The sequence below is a fragment of the Trachinotus anak genome, unplaced genomic scaffold, assembly GCF_046630095.1.
Source record: "Trachinotus anak isolate AG129_WGS33_773 ecotype Australia unplaced genomic scaffold, CSIRO_AGI_Tana_v1 ptg000009l, whole genome shotgun sequence".
Taxonomy (NCBI): domain Eukaryota; kingdom Metazoa; phylum Chordata; class Actinopteri; order Carangiformes; family Carangidae; genus Trachinotus; species Trachinotus anak.
This window is the reverse complement of record NW_027273860.1, coordinates 10,736,349-10,751,255: the sequence shown is the minus strand read 5'-3', so window position 1 is coordinate 10,751,255 and position 14,907 is coordinate 10,736,349. Positions and strand designations below refer to the sequence as shown.

General features: G+C 42.7%; 1 protein-coding gene across 1 annotated transcript in view; it reads right to left on the bottom strand.

The window, feature by feature from the left end:
• Nucleotides 1–14,907, bottom strand: part of prex2 (phosphatidylinositol-3,4,5-trisphosphate-dependent Rac exchange factor 2) — an 84,995-nt gene that overhangs the window by 3,479 nt on the left and 66,609 nt on the right. Inside the window, exons 37-39 of the mRNA XM_071485275.1 lie at nucleotides 6,349–6,415; nucleotides 5,795–5,985; nucleotides 2,342–2,444 (exon numbers count right to left, since the gene is read on the bottom strand). Coding sequence (XP_071341376.1) covers nucleotides 2,342–2,444; nucleotides 5,795–5,985; nucleotides 6,349–6,415 — 361 coding nt within the window. The remainder of the gene's footprint in view (nucleotides 1–2,341; nucleotides 2,445–5,794; nucleotides 5,986–6,348; nucleotides 6,416–14,907) is intronic.

Here is a 14,907-nt window from a genome sequence, read left to right as displayed (position 1 = left end):
AAAAAAGCGCATGCAGAATAGTCTTTGTAAGGAAAATAAGTGAGTATAAAGGCCCTTGAAAGATTAATGTTGCTTGTGTTTGTGTGTTGTGGAGTTTGATTATGCCCAGTCAGGTGCATGTCTGCTCTTTGCTAATGTTCCTGTAGTCTGCTGGCAGTGCACAGAGTCGGCAGATACACAACTGCAGGGGGGGCAGGGAGCAACTCAGCCGCTCGATTTAGACATGCAAACACCTGCACTCACAAATACCCGCCCTCTCTATGATGTACACACGCACGCAAAAAAATACACAATCGAATCATTATCCAACGAGGTCATCAGCGTCTCCTTTTTGAGCAGAGAGGGAGCAACTGGCCAAAAGTGCATTAGCTGACCTCTCAGTTACAGCTCTGCTGTCTGCCATCTTAGTGCCTGCCCCGAGTTACGTCCAGATAGCAGGATAGCATCAGCAATTATTCGATGCGCATCACAGCCATCCATTCTGATGCCTGCAGACAGAGATGCCCCCTGATGTCCCTACAGGACACAGCACCCAGAGAAGATCAGATGAGCCAAAGACAACAACTGGAACAAAACTTTTTTTTTGACTTTCTTCAGTGGAAGTGGAACTTGGTTTACATAAATAAGGTCACTAAAACTTTTAATATCTGATGGCACCTAAAGTATCGTAAATTAAGGGGAAATTTAGAGGAAAAAAATCCCGGGATCACCAAAGTCAACGGGGTTCGTCCCATGGAAACCATGAATGTCTGTACAAAATCTCACGATAATCTATCTGATAACTCTTGAGCTATTTCAGAGACTCATCAAAAGACTGAGATAAATATGGTGAATATGGCTGTCCAAGAAGCAGCAAAGTGCAAGTATCCTCCACTGCTTTATATAAACATTGATTCACTTCTACTTTAAAAATGCTGCATGTATCTTTTAAAGCTGTTTTCATGTTTGTGTTTTCACATTTCTCTTTTATTTACTGACTAAAACCTGGTCTCTGGTTGTTTTATAAATAATATTTCTGCACCTTCCTCCTACCTGTCCCAGCATCTATAAAAACAGTTTCAACATGTTCCTTACATATGCTGAAACAGAAGTTCTCCTCTTAAATTAGATTATGTAGTTATATATACACTATTCTCTCCCTATACAGTCCAAACATTGGTAATTGCCATGCAGAAGTTCAATATCAAATCAAACTGTGAATGGACCAATTTTGCTCAAATCAGTCATGCATTCTCATTCTGGATGATGTTGTCTGAGCTTGATGGATTGGTGCTTCTGCTGGGACCGGATGCTGTGCCGATAACCGTTTTGTGAGTAAGTATGACTATTCAGCGAGGAAGAAGAGGCGTCATCCTAACCCTGAGTGGTATTCATATTCATCAGATTCATCAGCTGGTGTCTGAGAGCAAGTACACACACACATACACACATGTACACAGCAGATCAGACTCCCCTCTGCTCTCTATCTGGACTGAACAATCTCTTCTCAGTGGTGTGTAGGTCAATGATGTTGCAAGAAAACAAGTCGGTCAAATGACAGACTTAGAAAAATGACCACAACTCCCCATACCTGCACCTTCTCATATTCACAATAAAATAACTCACACCACACCCTCCACAAGATGGATTTTTTTTCTCCAGCCATATAAGTAGTACTCAAGGTCAAACAACGCACAGAGTTGCATCCTCCTGGCTGCCAGCCCAGCTCTCTGAATGTAGAAATGAATTTGCCTTTCCTCCTGCAGGATCTCAGCTTCTGGACCAACTTCTCCTCTCACTGCGAACAGCAAAATAACCACCACTCTCACAACTTCTAATGAGCATCAGGGATATATGTCGAGATCTGGTCATGGCTAGAGCTGTTTGTAGGGTGAAAAAGTAATGGGAATTCCTTCCCTTGACCCCAGCTAGGCATGCAGACAAACAAACAAGCACCACACTTGTGCACAGCAGCAAACACTTCCTTCAACACCAAAAAATACTGTATACTTACTGTTGGCTGCCTTTAAAAATTGCATTCTTATTGAAGTAATAGTGCCTGAGAGAAATCATACACTGACCACGGAAGCTAAAATGGCGTAAATGCTCCTCGATTGGCACTGTTAAATCTATTGCTGATACTGTTTTGGCAGTCTGGTTTGACTCAATGAAGCATACATTTATCTAATGATTTTGGATGCAGAAATTGAAACACAAATTCACTCAAAGGCAGAAAATGTCACGGCAGGGACTGAAGCAGCGAAAGACTGTGGCAGCAATATGAAGATGCTGAGTAGACAATAATAACAAAGAGGCTATGCACACAGTGACACTGCGTGCATGTGCAAAGTACATTACATACCTGTTTCCTCATGACATCAGTGGCCTGCATGATGCAGCGAGGGGGCAGGCCATGGTTTCGGGCCAGCAGGATGGCCTGCTCCAATGTCACACTCAGGGTGCAGCTGTTGATCAGAGAGGAAACATAAGGTCAAGCTCAAACACACACTCTCAGTCTGCATATTTATCAGCACCAGAGAAGTGGATGGTAGAATGGCTTATGGGCAAATCATGATGCAGAACCTTGCTTCCTTTCTCACCGATGCTGTACTATCAAAGCACACAGTCTGTATATGACAAGAAAATCATCCATAGTGACGATAAACACCTTCTCCCTACTCAACACTCACTCATTCACTTTCTGCACATGCTTTCATGGCAATAAAGGCGTCTTTCCAACTGATGGAGATTGAAAGCCAGATCTAAGGGTAAAAGATAAAAAAACAAAACAAAAACAGAAACAAAAACACGCCACACTCAAACTCTGGGCTTCATCCAGATATGATGAATCTCTGGAAGGATTCAGTGCAACTGCATCAAATCTCCCTGAGCGCAGTTTTTGCTCCTCTTGACACCTTCTCATTACCATCACATTCCTCCTGCTTCACCTTCGCTCATCTCCTCACTAATGAATCATTTCATTTGCCACTGAAATGTCACTCACAGTGAGCAAACACACAGCATCAGGAGAATAACAAACCTCCTGATCTTCTCTTTAGACTGAGGAGAAGATGCGGATTAAACGTTGCCGTGGCCTTTCAGCACATCAGGACTGATACTTCTCATTGTGGCCGGGAGAAAAAGGGTCCAAGGACAAGTCAGTGTGTCTCCTGTGGCCGAGGCGATACGCTCTCACTGCCATGAAGGTGTCATATGTGTAAAATGAGCACTGACGTGAGTGTGTGATTCATTAGTTACAGCAAACTTTGTTGCCAGGCACATACACAGACACACTGTCTCTTCCTCTCTCTCGCCCTCACACACACGCACACACACACACACACACACACACACACACACACACATGCACACACACATAGCAGCATGTGGATAAATCCTTAGAGAGCCAGTGACAGGTGTCAAGGCTGTTGGGTGACCTTTCTATGATAACAAGCTGTACTAGTGTATAGATCCAGGGCCTTTTCACTGCAAATTGAACTGTCCAAAGCTCCAACTCTGCCAGGCTCACTGTCATTGAGCAACGCTGCCATGGGGCTGCTAAGAAATCCAACTATCTCCATCTCTCGTGGTTGGCTTTCACACTAACTTAAAACAAAGCCTAAAGAAGCAGATGTTCATAACTTAACAAAAAAAGAAGCAGATGTTCATGAGGGACATACTTGCTGCCAGAGGCCATTACTTTGAGTCAATCAGATCAAGGTTTAAAAGTCCCCCTGAGGTCCAGTTGTATAACTCCTATCATAGCATAACTATGATAGCATAACATGATGCGATAAAAGTAATGAACTCAACAATCACCAGTATGCGCCAAAAGATACTGTATCCCAGTAGAAAACTGGAAAAGATGTCCTTTTGCAGGCCACCCCGGAATATTTTAAGCACCCATATTGAGCTTCCCTCACTGATAAAGAAGGGAAAAAAAGTCACCCACAGAGGATCTTTAAATATCTCTTCAGCTGGAACAGGATGAAGGAACTGCACAAAATCTGTGTGTGTGTGTGTGTGTGTGTGTGTGTGTGTGTGTGTGTGAGGCTGCACGGTTTCCTTTTTCATTAGGTTTGGTGAGATAGTATGATGTGATTTATATCCATCTGTTTTATGTCGTTCCAGCCCACTTCCCATTTACACTCTGTGTTTCTCCAGAGCTGAGTCCTTACTTATAAATGAGAAGAAACAAGACAGCGCCAAACACAAAGAAAGGGAAACAATGACAGAGAAGAGAACGAAAGACGGGGAGTTAATAAAAAAAACAAGTAGTAGGAAGAATCAAGAAAAAAATGTAAGGTCTTTGAGGAAGTTAGTGCCTTGGAATGTGGATTAGGCCTCTGCTTCTGCCCCCACACTGCTTTTGTTGTTGTTTTGCTGTCATACAGTGAACTCTCCTTTTGTCTGTCTAATGGTTTTTGTGGGGGTGAAGGACAAAAAAAAAATCTGGAGCAGAGAGGAGCGCTGAATATTACAAACTGCTGATGCCCCCAAAATATCACGCTTTCACTGTTATTAAAACTCATCCATCAAGCCAACTAATCCAATCAATACTGCCTGAGAAGGCTGCCACACTGATAATGCAAATTCCACATTACTAATCTACTGGCTTGGTTTCATAGGTTTTTCAATTATACCAGATTTAGTTCGTGTGCTCACCATTTACATGAGCAATACATAGATTTTTTTAATACTTTAATATTTGAAATTATAAAGAGAAAGCAATGAAACGGGTTAATTCATATATAATCTGTATTGTGCAGTAGTAACAAGGTTACACATAAAGCTAATGACAGAAAAGGAGACTTGCACGTGATAGTGAATCCAGTGCCCCCATCATTCTGCAGCTTTGGAGGGTAAAACGGTGTTTAAGGTGAAAGCCAGTTCACAAATAATCCTAAATATTGCAGGTCTTGTCACCTGCTGTGTCACGGTACACTTAGCCTGCCTGTCTGGGTGAGTTGTGGCTAGTGTGTATAATTGCACAGACACACACAGATACACACACGCACGTTCGCGCACACACATACACACACACACACACACACACATAGGCTGAGGGTTAATAAAGTAGCAGCAGTCATTGCACAGACAGGAACTTTCTATTAGAGCTCAGGCAACCAGGCGGCTCCATCCCCGGTACTTTATCAAGCCATCAGTCACATCCAGCGAACGCACGAGCGCACATGTGTGAGCTTGTGCACGTGAGTGAGACAGGAAGATATGGAAACTGTCACAGGGTAAAGAAAGAGGGTATCAGAGAGATGGTTGGGCGGGTGGAGGGAGAGAGCAGAGAACGAGATGAAAGATGAAAGCTGGAACTAGGGATCAGCGGTGACAAACGATCAGGATATTTCTGTCCTCATGCATTGATGAATGGTGCCCTCTGCAGCAGGTGAATTAGGCAGCCCTATATAGAATTCAATGAGAATGGAAGTAATTGACCTGTCTCCTTCCTGTGTAAAGTGCCATGCCTACTTAAAAGTCCCTAATCTGGTGTGAGAAACAATGGGTCCTATTAACTAGAATATCCTGCTGTTAATTAATGCAGAGAAATGTGTATTAATAGAAAATCCCTAAGGTGCAGGAGAGCAGGGCGATGGAGATCTCATGAAATTGAGTGGTAGACAGAGGATAAAAGAAGGAGCACAGAAGCAGGGAGAAGTGGTGTCAGAGTGAAAGAGACAAAAGAGAAAGAAAAACTGTAGAGAGTTTTCGAAAGAAAGTGATAAGCAGGAGAGTCATTTAATGTAGAGGCAGTTTGTACAGCAGTGGAGGACCTGCACGGTATATGTGCCCACACACTCACCGATGAACACCGCTGTTGCACATGACGATGTGTGTGGCTCCCAGACGTGAGCAGAGCTCAGACGCCACAGTGAGCAGCCCCACTCCAGAAGCCCCGCAGGCAGTGTACTGGCAGGCAGCGGTGCGGCGACAACTGATAAAACTCTCCATCAGACGGTAGAGCTCCTCCAGAGCATTGAGGGGACGCATCAGCTGGGCACAAACAGAGGGACAGAGGTTAGTGCACGATAAAACATGAAACAATAACTACTGCCAAGCTGCTGGTGAGCAAAGTAGCTCATAAAAAGTAGATCTGAAGATTATGAGGCGCTTGTGGTAAGTAGATTCAGACTGTGCTAATAATTGGGGAATATTATTTTGTGGGTTATACATTCAAACTGATTCAGTCAATGCAACTGCTTGATTTATCAGTTTTGTGACTCTGCATTTTCCATTCTGGAAGGTCCAACAATTTTCACATGTAAACACTTCCACATTGCAGCAATAAGATCTAATCCCGTTCTTGGGTTTTTCCATTATGTCATGCAGCATGGAGTCATGTGAGGTTGCTCTTACCTTATCTATGAGGGCAGCTTTGGGTGCAGAGCTGGGTGGCATGTTGGACTGATCCAGGTAGAAAGCCCTAGGGGAGACACAACAGTTCACATATGGAGTGACTCTAACTGGATATTTGCACTGCAGCAGGAGACACAACGATGTCTGCTAAGTACTGACGTACAGCAGTAACAGTCACCCACAAGTTGTTTTTTTATTTAGAAGCTCCATTGCTTGAACAACAAATTGTGTGCTTTGTTTTCTATGCACCATTAGGCCATAAGGAGCACTGACTGTCTCTCTGGGAAAAGTAGGCCACCTACTCATTATGGAGCTCCACCATCTGACTATCAATCATGAGAGTAACTTGGGCACAGCTCAGCAGAAACACAGACGAAGCATCTCTTGTCCTGGGCATCACTCCAAATGCCATTGCCTCATTCATTCATAGAGTACAGTCGATTTGGTGTTGTTTTCCTTTTCCTCCACTGGAGGCAGCACTGCACTGGCGTCCTTATGCAGACAGAGAGGATGTATGCCGCAATGAGTCCATGTGAGGTGGAACGCTACTGGTGCAAACTCAGCAGTCTGTGACTCCATCAAATCTCAGTAATCCAGCAGTGTGCTATAAATAGCTACACTACACCACATTAAACCCCATGTAATAAAATCACATACTCTATTACTTCTCGCCAGAAGCAATAATAATGCACAACACACAGTCACCCATACAGTCCACATTTCTGAAATCACAAATAGTCAAAGAGAAATTCATTGAGAAGAGAGACGCAGAAGCAGCAGACGTTGAGGGAAGGAGACTGTTTACAAGAATCACTGAAGCACGGCTCATTCATCTGCATTCATACTGCTATTAAGTGATTAAAATCAGGCCAAGGAGGCTTTCGTTATGCCTGTGGTATTTCTGCCTGACATAATATTAATGAAATTAATTAATTAGAGCCAACACATCCCTGATTCAAGATTTTATAGTGATTATAAACCAGTCGAGTAGAAATAGAAAAGTCATTGAGAACACATATGAATACACACACGTACTAAAAAAGATATACTCCGACAAGTCATACTGTAGAAAACATACCTGCAACCATGAGTGTCTAGCAGATGCTAAGATCCTTAATGCCCACAGTACACTTCCCTCTGTATTTAGGCTAATGAGGCCATGAGTCCGATATGTGAGCAACTGTTCTTTAACCTCCAACAGCTCATTTCCTGTTCACTTTAAATTCACACATAAACCCACTGTACAACACACATCTGTTCTGAGATACAGACGAGTAGCCTGCCCATTTTATACCCTCACTTGTCAAACGTTCCCAAGTATCGAATCCCTATCTGGCAAATTATCCTTTAACCTTGCGGCGTGCTCTACTAAATGACTATGAGCAGAGTTTGCTGAGGGTTCAGATAGCTAACAGCCCATGTAATTGGTTCAAGATGGCCTTATCATTCAAAAGATGCACAGAATAGACTGGGAGTTACACAGCATCACAGCACAGAGTGCACATCTCTTCAATTCCTCTCATAAAGAGGATGTAAACTGGGATAATGGCTACAATCTATTAGAGGGGTAACTGGCCGATTTTATTTGAGGGGTTGACTCATTAAGTTTTCTACAGTTAACACCTGGCACCTATGTTTTGTCTGAATTTGCACATGCTGGTCTAATGTGTGAGTGTGTTGGTGCTTAAGGACTTGGTGCTGTGGAAACACAAACTACTGCAGTAAATGTTAGATCCAACAGCTGCCAAACAAAACATCATTCTCCAAAGAGCGAAGAGAGACGAGATTCAGTGAAGCGATAAAATGTGGTGAAACATTGTGAACAAAACAACACAGAAGACAGTTTATTGGAAATCAAGGCCTCGTCATGAAATAGTTCCTATTCTGGCTCATATTGCAGGTATGGCCTGTTGTCTGTCCACTTCAACCCACTCTCCTTTGTCCTCCTTGCTCATCAGTTGACTGTAGTCTTAAAGGTCTAATATAGAGTCTGTCCATTTGTCCTGACTTGTGTATAAATGCACAACTCCACTTTATCTGCTCACATTTGCTTATCTGTTTTAGACAAAATAAAAGCTCCTCTTCTTGCCCTTGCACACCTCTTTCACAGAAGCAAGGCCATAATACCCACTGATCTCATCCCCTTGCTGTAAGAGTTGTTCTAAAAATACCATCGTCAACCACAGCTGGAGGAACAGAGCTGACTCTCCTGGAGGTCTCTAATGACTAAATAATAGGAGTCGAGACTACAAGTGATGTGTGGTTTAAAGGGGACCTGCACTCAATCTTCTGAGCTGATGATGTTTTGTCAGAGGTTTGGACACCGAGCACCTTAGAAATATTTATTATGGATGAAAAATTAAATTTCAAGCCCACACACACACTGAGCAAACACATCATTGTGAGCCTACGGACATATTACATACATATTAGGTACAAGGTCTAAATCCGCTGGGTGTCTATTATTTCTTCTCCCATCTACAGTGGCTCTCAGGTTTAAGGCCGTGAACTCCAGCTGCTCTATTTTTATGGCAGGACATCCAGAGCCTCCACAGTGTTTGCACAAGCTTGGCATCATTTTTCTTACCCACTGGCATTCCCCAACATAAAAGTAAAAAAAAAAACAAGCTTTCTCTTTTATTTTAAAAGGGGGAGGGGGACGCCAATCAAAACTCCAACCCATCACCTGTCAACAAAAACAAAGGTTACAGTAGCTGTGTGCGATCAGGCTTGTCACCGTTTCTTCTGTTCAGAGCATTTCCCCTGTTCATAGATTTACTTTGATAAGAGGTTAAGAAAACCATAGGTAAGAGGCTTGCAGCTCTTTCTGCAATAACTGAAACCCCAGCAACCACACACACACACACACACACACACAGCCAATTTTACATGAGGCTCTAATGGAGGATTTGGCTGCAGGCCAGAGATGACCTGCTCTCTATGTAGCTGGCTTTATTCTATTGGGCCAATGAGAATACTTATTTCTCTTTGTTTCTGCTTCCTTCATGACAGTAGGACACTGGAGGCCCTTTACAGCACAGGAGCATTAGTGGTCAGCTCCAACGTCAAAGAAGAGGGATCTGAGGCGCAGATGTTTTTGGAGGGGCAGCGTGGGAATGGAAACTTTAGCATGACATCCTCCATTCAAAAAGTACAAAAGAAACAAACAACAACAAACACAACGGTTTAAGATGCTGTATGGATTTGGATTCATACTCACCCATACATCCACAAGGACACGAGTAAAGCGTCTGGGATTTATGACATTCAACGTGTGTGAAGAGGTACATGCTGGTCCATGTAAATTACTCACACATACACATGATGAATGACACTCACTCATTAAATCCCTGATAAACCACTGCGGTGTGTAGCGGGGCTGCCTCCGGGGTACTGAGGGCTTCCAGGAGCCCTCACGTGCCACATACTGATGCTTCTGCACTGACACCAGCGAGGTGGTGTGTGCAGTCATTTTCTTATTGCACGCCCTCTTCCTATTTACACTTCTAGCCAAATGTTTTATGACGAGCTATATGTCAACCACAGTTTAATATGGATGCACATGCGGGCAGGAAAGGCCTCAAAATCCCCCCAAGATAGTATGTGTGTAAGTATATGTGGATAACAGTGGCATGTTTTTTTTGGTCAGTTTAATATCAAAAATTAAAGTAACATAAATAAAAAAGCCCTAAAATGCATTACTTCAGACATACGTTGTATCAATTTAAAGTGAAAGCAACATTTCAAGTCCAGGACACTGCTTTAGGCGTCAAGGACCAGACAATAGAGTGTTAATGGGGTCTTGGTGTCAGAGCCAGTTAAAGACATTATCACAAAATCATTGTCACTGAGGACGTGGAGTTACTGCATATTTCACAATGCAAAAATAGCCACTGGCTTAAAATGGTGAACCAATTTATGAGCCCAATGCTGCACGTAATTACATGCAAAGCTTGGCTCCCTCCAAATGTGTTTTTTTAAATTGCATAGAAACTGCTAAAAAGAGGAGTCAAGGTCTGTTTTTACAGGCATCACTAAGCGCAGGGCTGTCATCATTACGGCTCTTCAACGATTGAGTCAAAGAGAAATGATAAATGGAACAGGGTCTCTGATGTTCAGCCATATAGGCTTCATAACAGGGGTTCAGTGCACACTAGCTGGAGCAGAACGAAGCCCAACACCTTCCTCAGTGCTCTGGTGAATTGGGACTTCCGCTGCCGGTGCAAAGACTGTGGCATTTTCATCACTTCGTAAACTGGAAGAACAGTGAGAGAAAGTAAGCTCTTTCTACTCTGGGAGAATACATGACAAAATTTCCCATTACCTCACGTCTGAAGCTAGGATAATATCCATAATCAATTATGATCCCTCAAATAATCTGTATTTTTCATTCTGTGAGAAAAACTGAAATTACTTTTCAGGTTACAGACGCAGCCATGTGAGAAATCACACCTCTAACAAACTAGCAGCGCTGCTATGTTACTGTTTGAGAATCTGGAGAAACGAATGCGTGTCAGATGGAAGATGTTGGAACTTGCTGCAGTGGCTATTGCTTATTAATCATCACTACATAGCCATACCTCAGGGAGGGAGAGAAATACCATCAATAGCTGGTAGCAACTATGCTTTCTGGGCTCCGCTACAGATTTTCGGTGCAGTTTTGTTGTTGGGCGCTGTGGTGGGATTCATGTCTGTGTGTTGAACCGCTTGAGGTGATGTCACACCATCTATTCTCCTGTTCTCTGAGCATATATTCTTTGGAGAGCAAACAGTGCAGCAAAACTAGCTGTCAGAGTGGCTTGTAGGTTATGGTGTATTTGCATATTTCTGTGCGCATTCATATGTCTTTTTGTGAGGATGCAGGTAGAGGTGCGTGCCCATCTTGAGGTAGCAGTCACTACCTGATCAAATAGTAGCATTAATCATTTTCAGTGGCACATTTTACACTTAAAACACCAGGTCATGTCTGAACAGGAGCGAGAGGCCCGACCTTTACTCCAGCCACAGGTCTATAGAGATAAAGGATGGCATGAGGGAGCTCACTACTGTGTTGAGATAGACACTCTGACCTGCAAATAAGCATCAAGCATTTTTGCTTAATCAAGACAAACTGCACTGCAGCGCTGCGATAACAATACCCCAGTGCAGCTGCAAGAGCAAACACTGTGAGAGCACAAATGACTGAGAAGCTCTGCTGTGTGGTGATGAGATGACTGTTAAGCTAACAAAGCATGAAATACAAGTCTGCTGTAATAATTATAATAATAATATATACAGTTATTTGTGCAGTGCTATACATCTAAGTTTATGGCTTATCTTTTAGCCACAATCCCATCATTATAGACAATTTGTAAGATTGTGTAGAATTTAAATAGCCTCATGAATCAAGTGTTTTTAGAAAAGAATAGTGTGCTATGAGATGTGGGGATTTCACAATGGCCTTGCAATTCAGAGCCAAACATATCCCCACTACTGCCAAATGCATTTCAATTAGGGAGAAAAGCCAGTGCCTGTAGTGCAAGTTTTCACTCTCTCCACGGAGACAAAGATATTGATTTTAACACTTGCAGGTTACTGTTACACCTGCAACATGATATGGACATGATACACACAGGATCCAGCAGCAGACGATACGTACTAGATGTTCTACTTTCCCCTTTGTTCCTTCACACTGCTGTGTGTACCATGCTCCTCAAATCAATAGCAAGGGTGTATGTGAGAGGAAAACCTTATTCCCTCTTGAACCCCCCTGTCAATAAGAGCAAAATGAGATGAAACCACAAGCCTGCAATAATCTCTCCCTTTGAATAATACATTTGCAGACTCTGTCCCGGTTCTCCCCTCTCCACTCTGCCCTCTTCGGCAAACTCTCGCTTGCACCCTCTCCTCCCCATCATCCTCATCCCTCCCCTGAAATCCCCTCCATCTTTCCAACCTGCTCTGGCGATCTATATTCCCCTTTCAATCTCCCCTTCTCAATTCTGACCGAGTCCTGAAGGAAAAGACGCTTCCTCTTCAGGGCATGTTCTTTCCTTCCTTTTTTTTCAGATTCTTCCTATGGGAGGAAATTCTAGCCATTTGTCCATTTATCTCACAATTTGTGACAGAAAAATGAGAGACAATTACTTTATCCCCCAGATTATGTTCAACAATGTCTTCCTGATGATGAGAAATCTGCAGGAAATTTAAGCAACAAGGCTGTGACTAAGGAAACTGTCACTTTGGTACATGTCAGGGTTTCAAATCTCCTCTGTATAAACGCATGTTAGCTGAGATGGTTTATGAAAGCTTGAAAAATGTGGGTGCGTGTTCTGGCCCCATATATCGCTGACTCCTGTGGGACCAGCCATGTGCTTGTGATTTGGCCCGTGAGTTTATGTTTTGCGGAAGATTTGAGTGACTGCATCAGGCACTATGGGTTTGCTCAGATCATACTGCATCTTGGTGTGGGTAAGGAAAGCGAAAGCCAGAGATGCAGACGGAGCTGGGAAATCTTACAATAACCGTTACAGTGGTATCATTTACTGCTCTGAAATTGGATAATACTCATGTTGCACGCGAGTAAAGGCGTCAGCGGAGGAGGGAGACGAAGACGAGACAAAACAGCAAGTTCTTGTAGACGAGAACAAAACACACTGCATGTACGAATGCACGCGCACACACAATTATATCCACATAAAAGCATGTCTTCTTGACAGGGCTCCAGGGGGCCCACAGAATAATTAGCAACTTTCATTTCATTCATTTTAATCACTTTCAGTTCTCCACATACAATGTTGATGGGAAAATCCAATTTCACCTGCTAACAACAATATCTATCTATGGGAGTCTGTCTGGGGGTTGATGACATGAAACCGTTTGAGACTCTCCGGCCCGCAGTTCACTCAGTTCAGCATTGCGTGTGCTGTGCTGTTTCTGTCTGTCAGTCAGCCTCTAGCGCCGACCCGTAGTGTGGGTTTAACCCGACACTGCCGTGGCCGTGCTCCAAGGATAACGAGGTGCCTGAGGTTGGAGCGCTGCAGTGGAGAGGGGAGTGACATCACAGCCTGGCCTGTGGTCAGCCGAAAGACATATGGCAGTCGGTGAAGGAAAACTATTGGTAATGTCACATAAGAGAGCGACACTGTGTTCTCTGACTGCTGAAAACCAGCTGGGAATATTTACTTTACTACAATTGATACAAGGAAGCATGTTTCATTGGTGCAAGTCGCCTGCTGAAGTTTTGCCTTGTGTTGACACTAAATGATTCAACAGCAATGTTGAATTTAAAGTACTACTTGGAGATGGATGTGGATACATCTATACCTGAAACAATTGGTATCAACAAATCAATAAGACCATCAACAAAAAAATTAACTTAATAATTTCATTTTTTAAATTTCATTATTTTTAGTAAACTGAGTGTTGTTGGGTTCTGGGCTGTAAATATGAATATGCAATATAATGCAAAATAAAAAAATATTTCTTCTACAATGAAAATACTAGTTAGTTTCAGTTCTTGGTGACTCACTATGAAGAACCAGTGGTGCAAGTAGTTAAATCCTTTATGCCACTGTGAAAATACTCCGTTACAAATAAAAGTACATAAAGTATGTAAATATTATTATCAAAATGTATTTAAGGTGTCAAAAGTAAAAGTAGTCATCCTGCAGAAAATGGCCATGGTTGAAGTGGGGCTAATTTCCATTACTTCACACACTGTAGAGTGGTTTTTATTCTACAATGCTGCATCATATTGTGTCAATTTATCATATCAAATCTTAATTTGCAAGCTAACAAGTAACTACAGCTGTTAGATAAATGTAGAGGAGTAAAAAGTACAATATTTCCTTCTGAATTGTGGTTGAGTAGAAGCATAAAATGGAAATACTGAGATAAAGTACCTTGCACTTGTCAACCATATACTGTATGCTTTCCATTGTGTCTTTGGCCTATGGCAGAAATTGTTTCACTATGTCTATGCAGCAACATCAACAAGGCAAACTCCTGCACAGACTTTCTTTACTGGGTGGTTTTTATTGCATGAAATCTCATTCCTTAGGTCCTGCTCATATATCAACTCAAGACTCACTTATGCACCCCACTATAGTATATATATATATATACTGTATATATACACAGTGGGATACCTTAAAACTGGCTTGAGAGCCCAAAGAGCTGATGGGCTTTAGACAGGAATGGGCTGTAACAGGTTTTACTGAAAAGGAGATGGAGTATTGGAGAGGTGTGCAGTCTCTGAAGCACACTGCCCATCCACGCCCCTACTCAGCACCCCTAATGCTCTCCAAAATCACCAGCCTCGCTCGCCTGTCAGCACACATCTGCTCCATGTTACCGCCAGAGCCTCTGCTGTCAATTCAATCAGGCTCTTTGTGTACAGGTCAAACAAAAATGTATAGTACACGTGCATGCATACAAAAAGACACTGGCTAATCTCACTTGCATGGCTGGACTCCAGTAAACTCTTGCAGTTTACACCATTAAAACCACGTACACGTTTATTGGGACAATTTCATGTTAAAAGGTGCTGCAGCTGCTGAACAAACATTACGTGTCTCT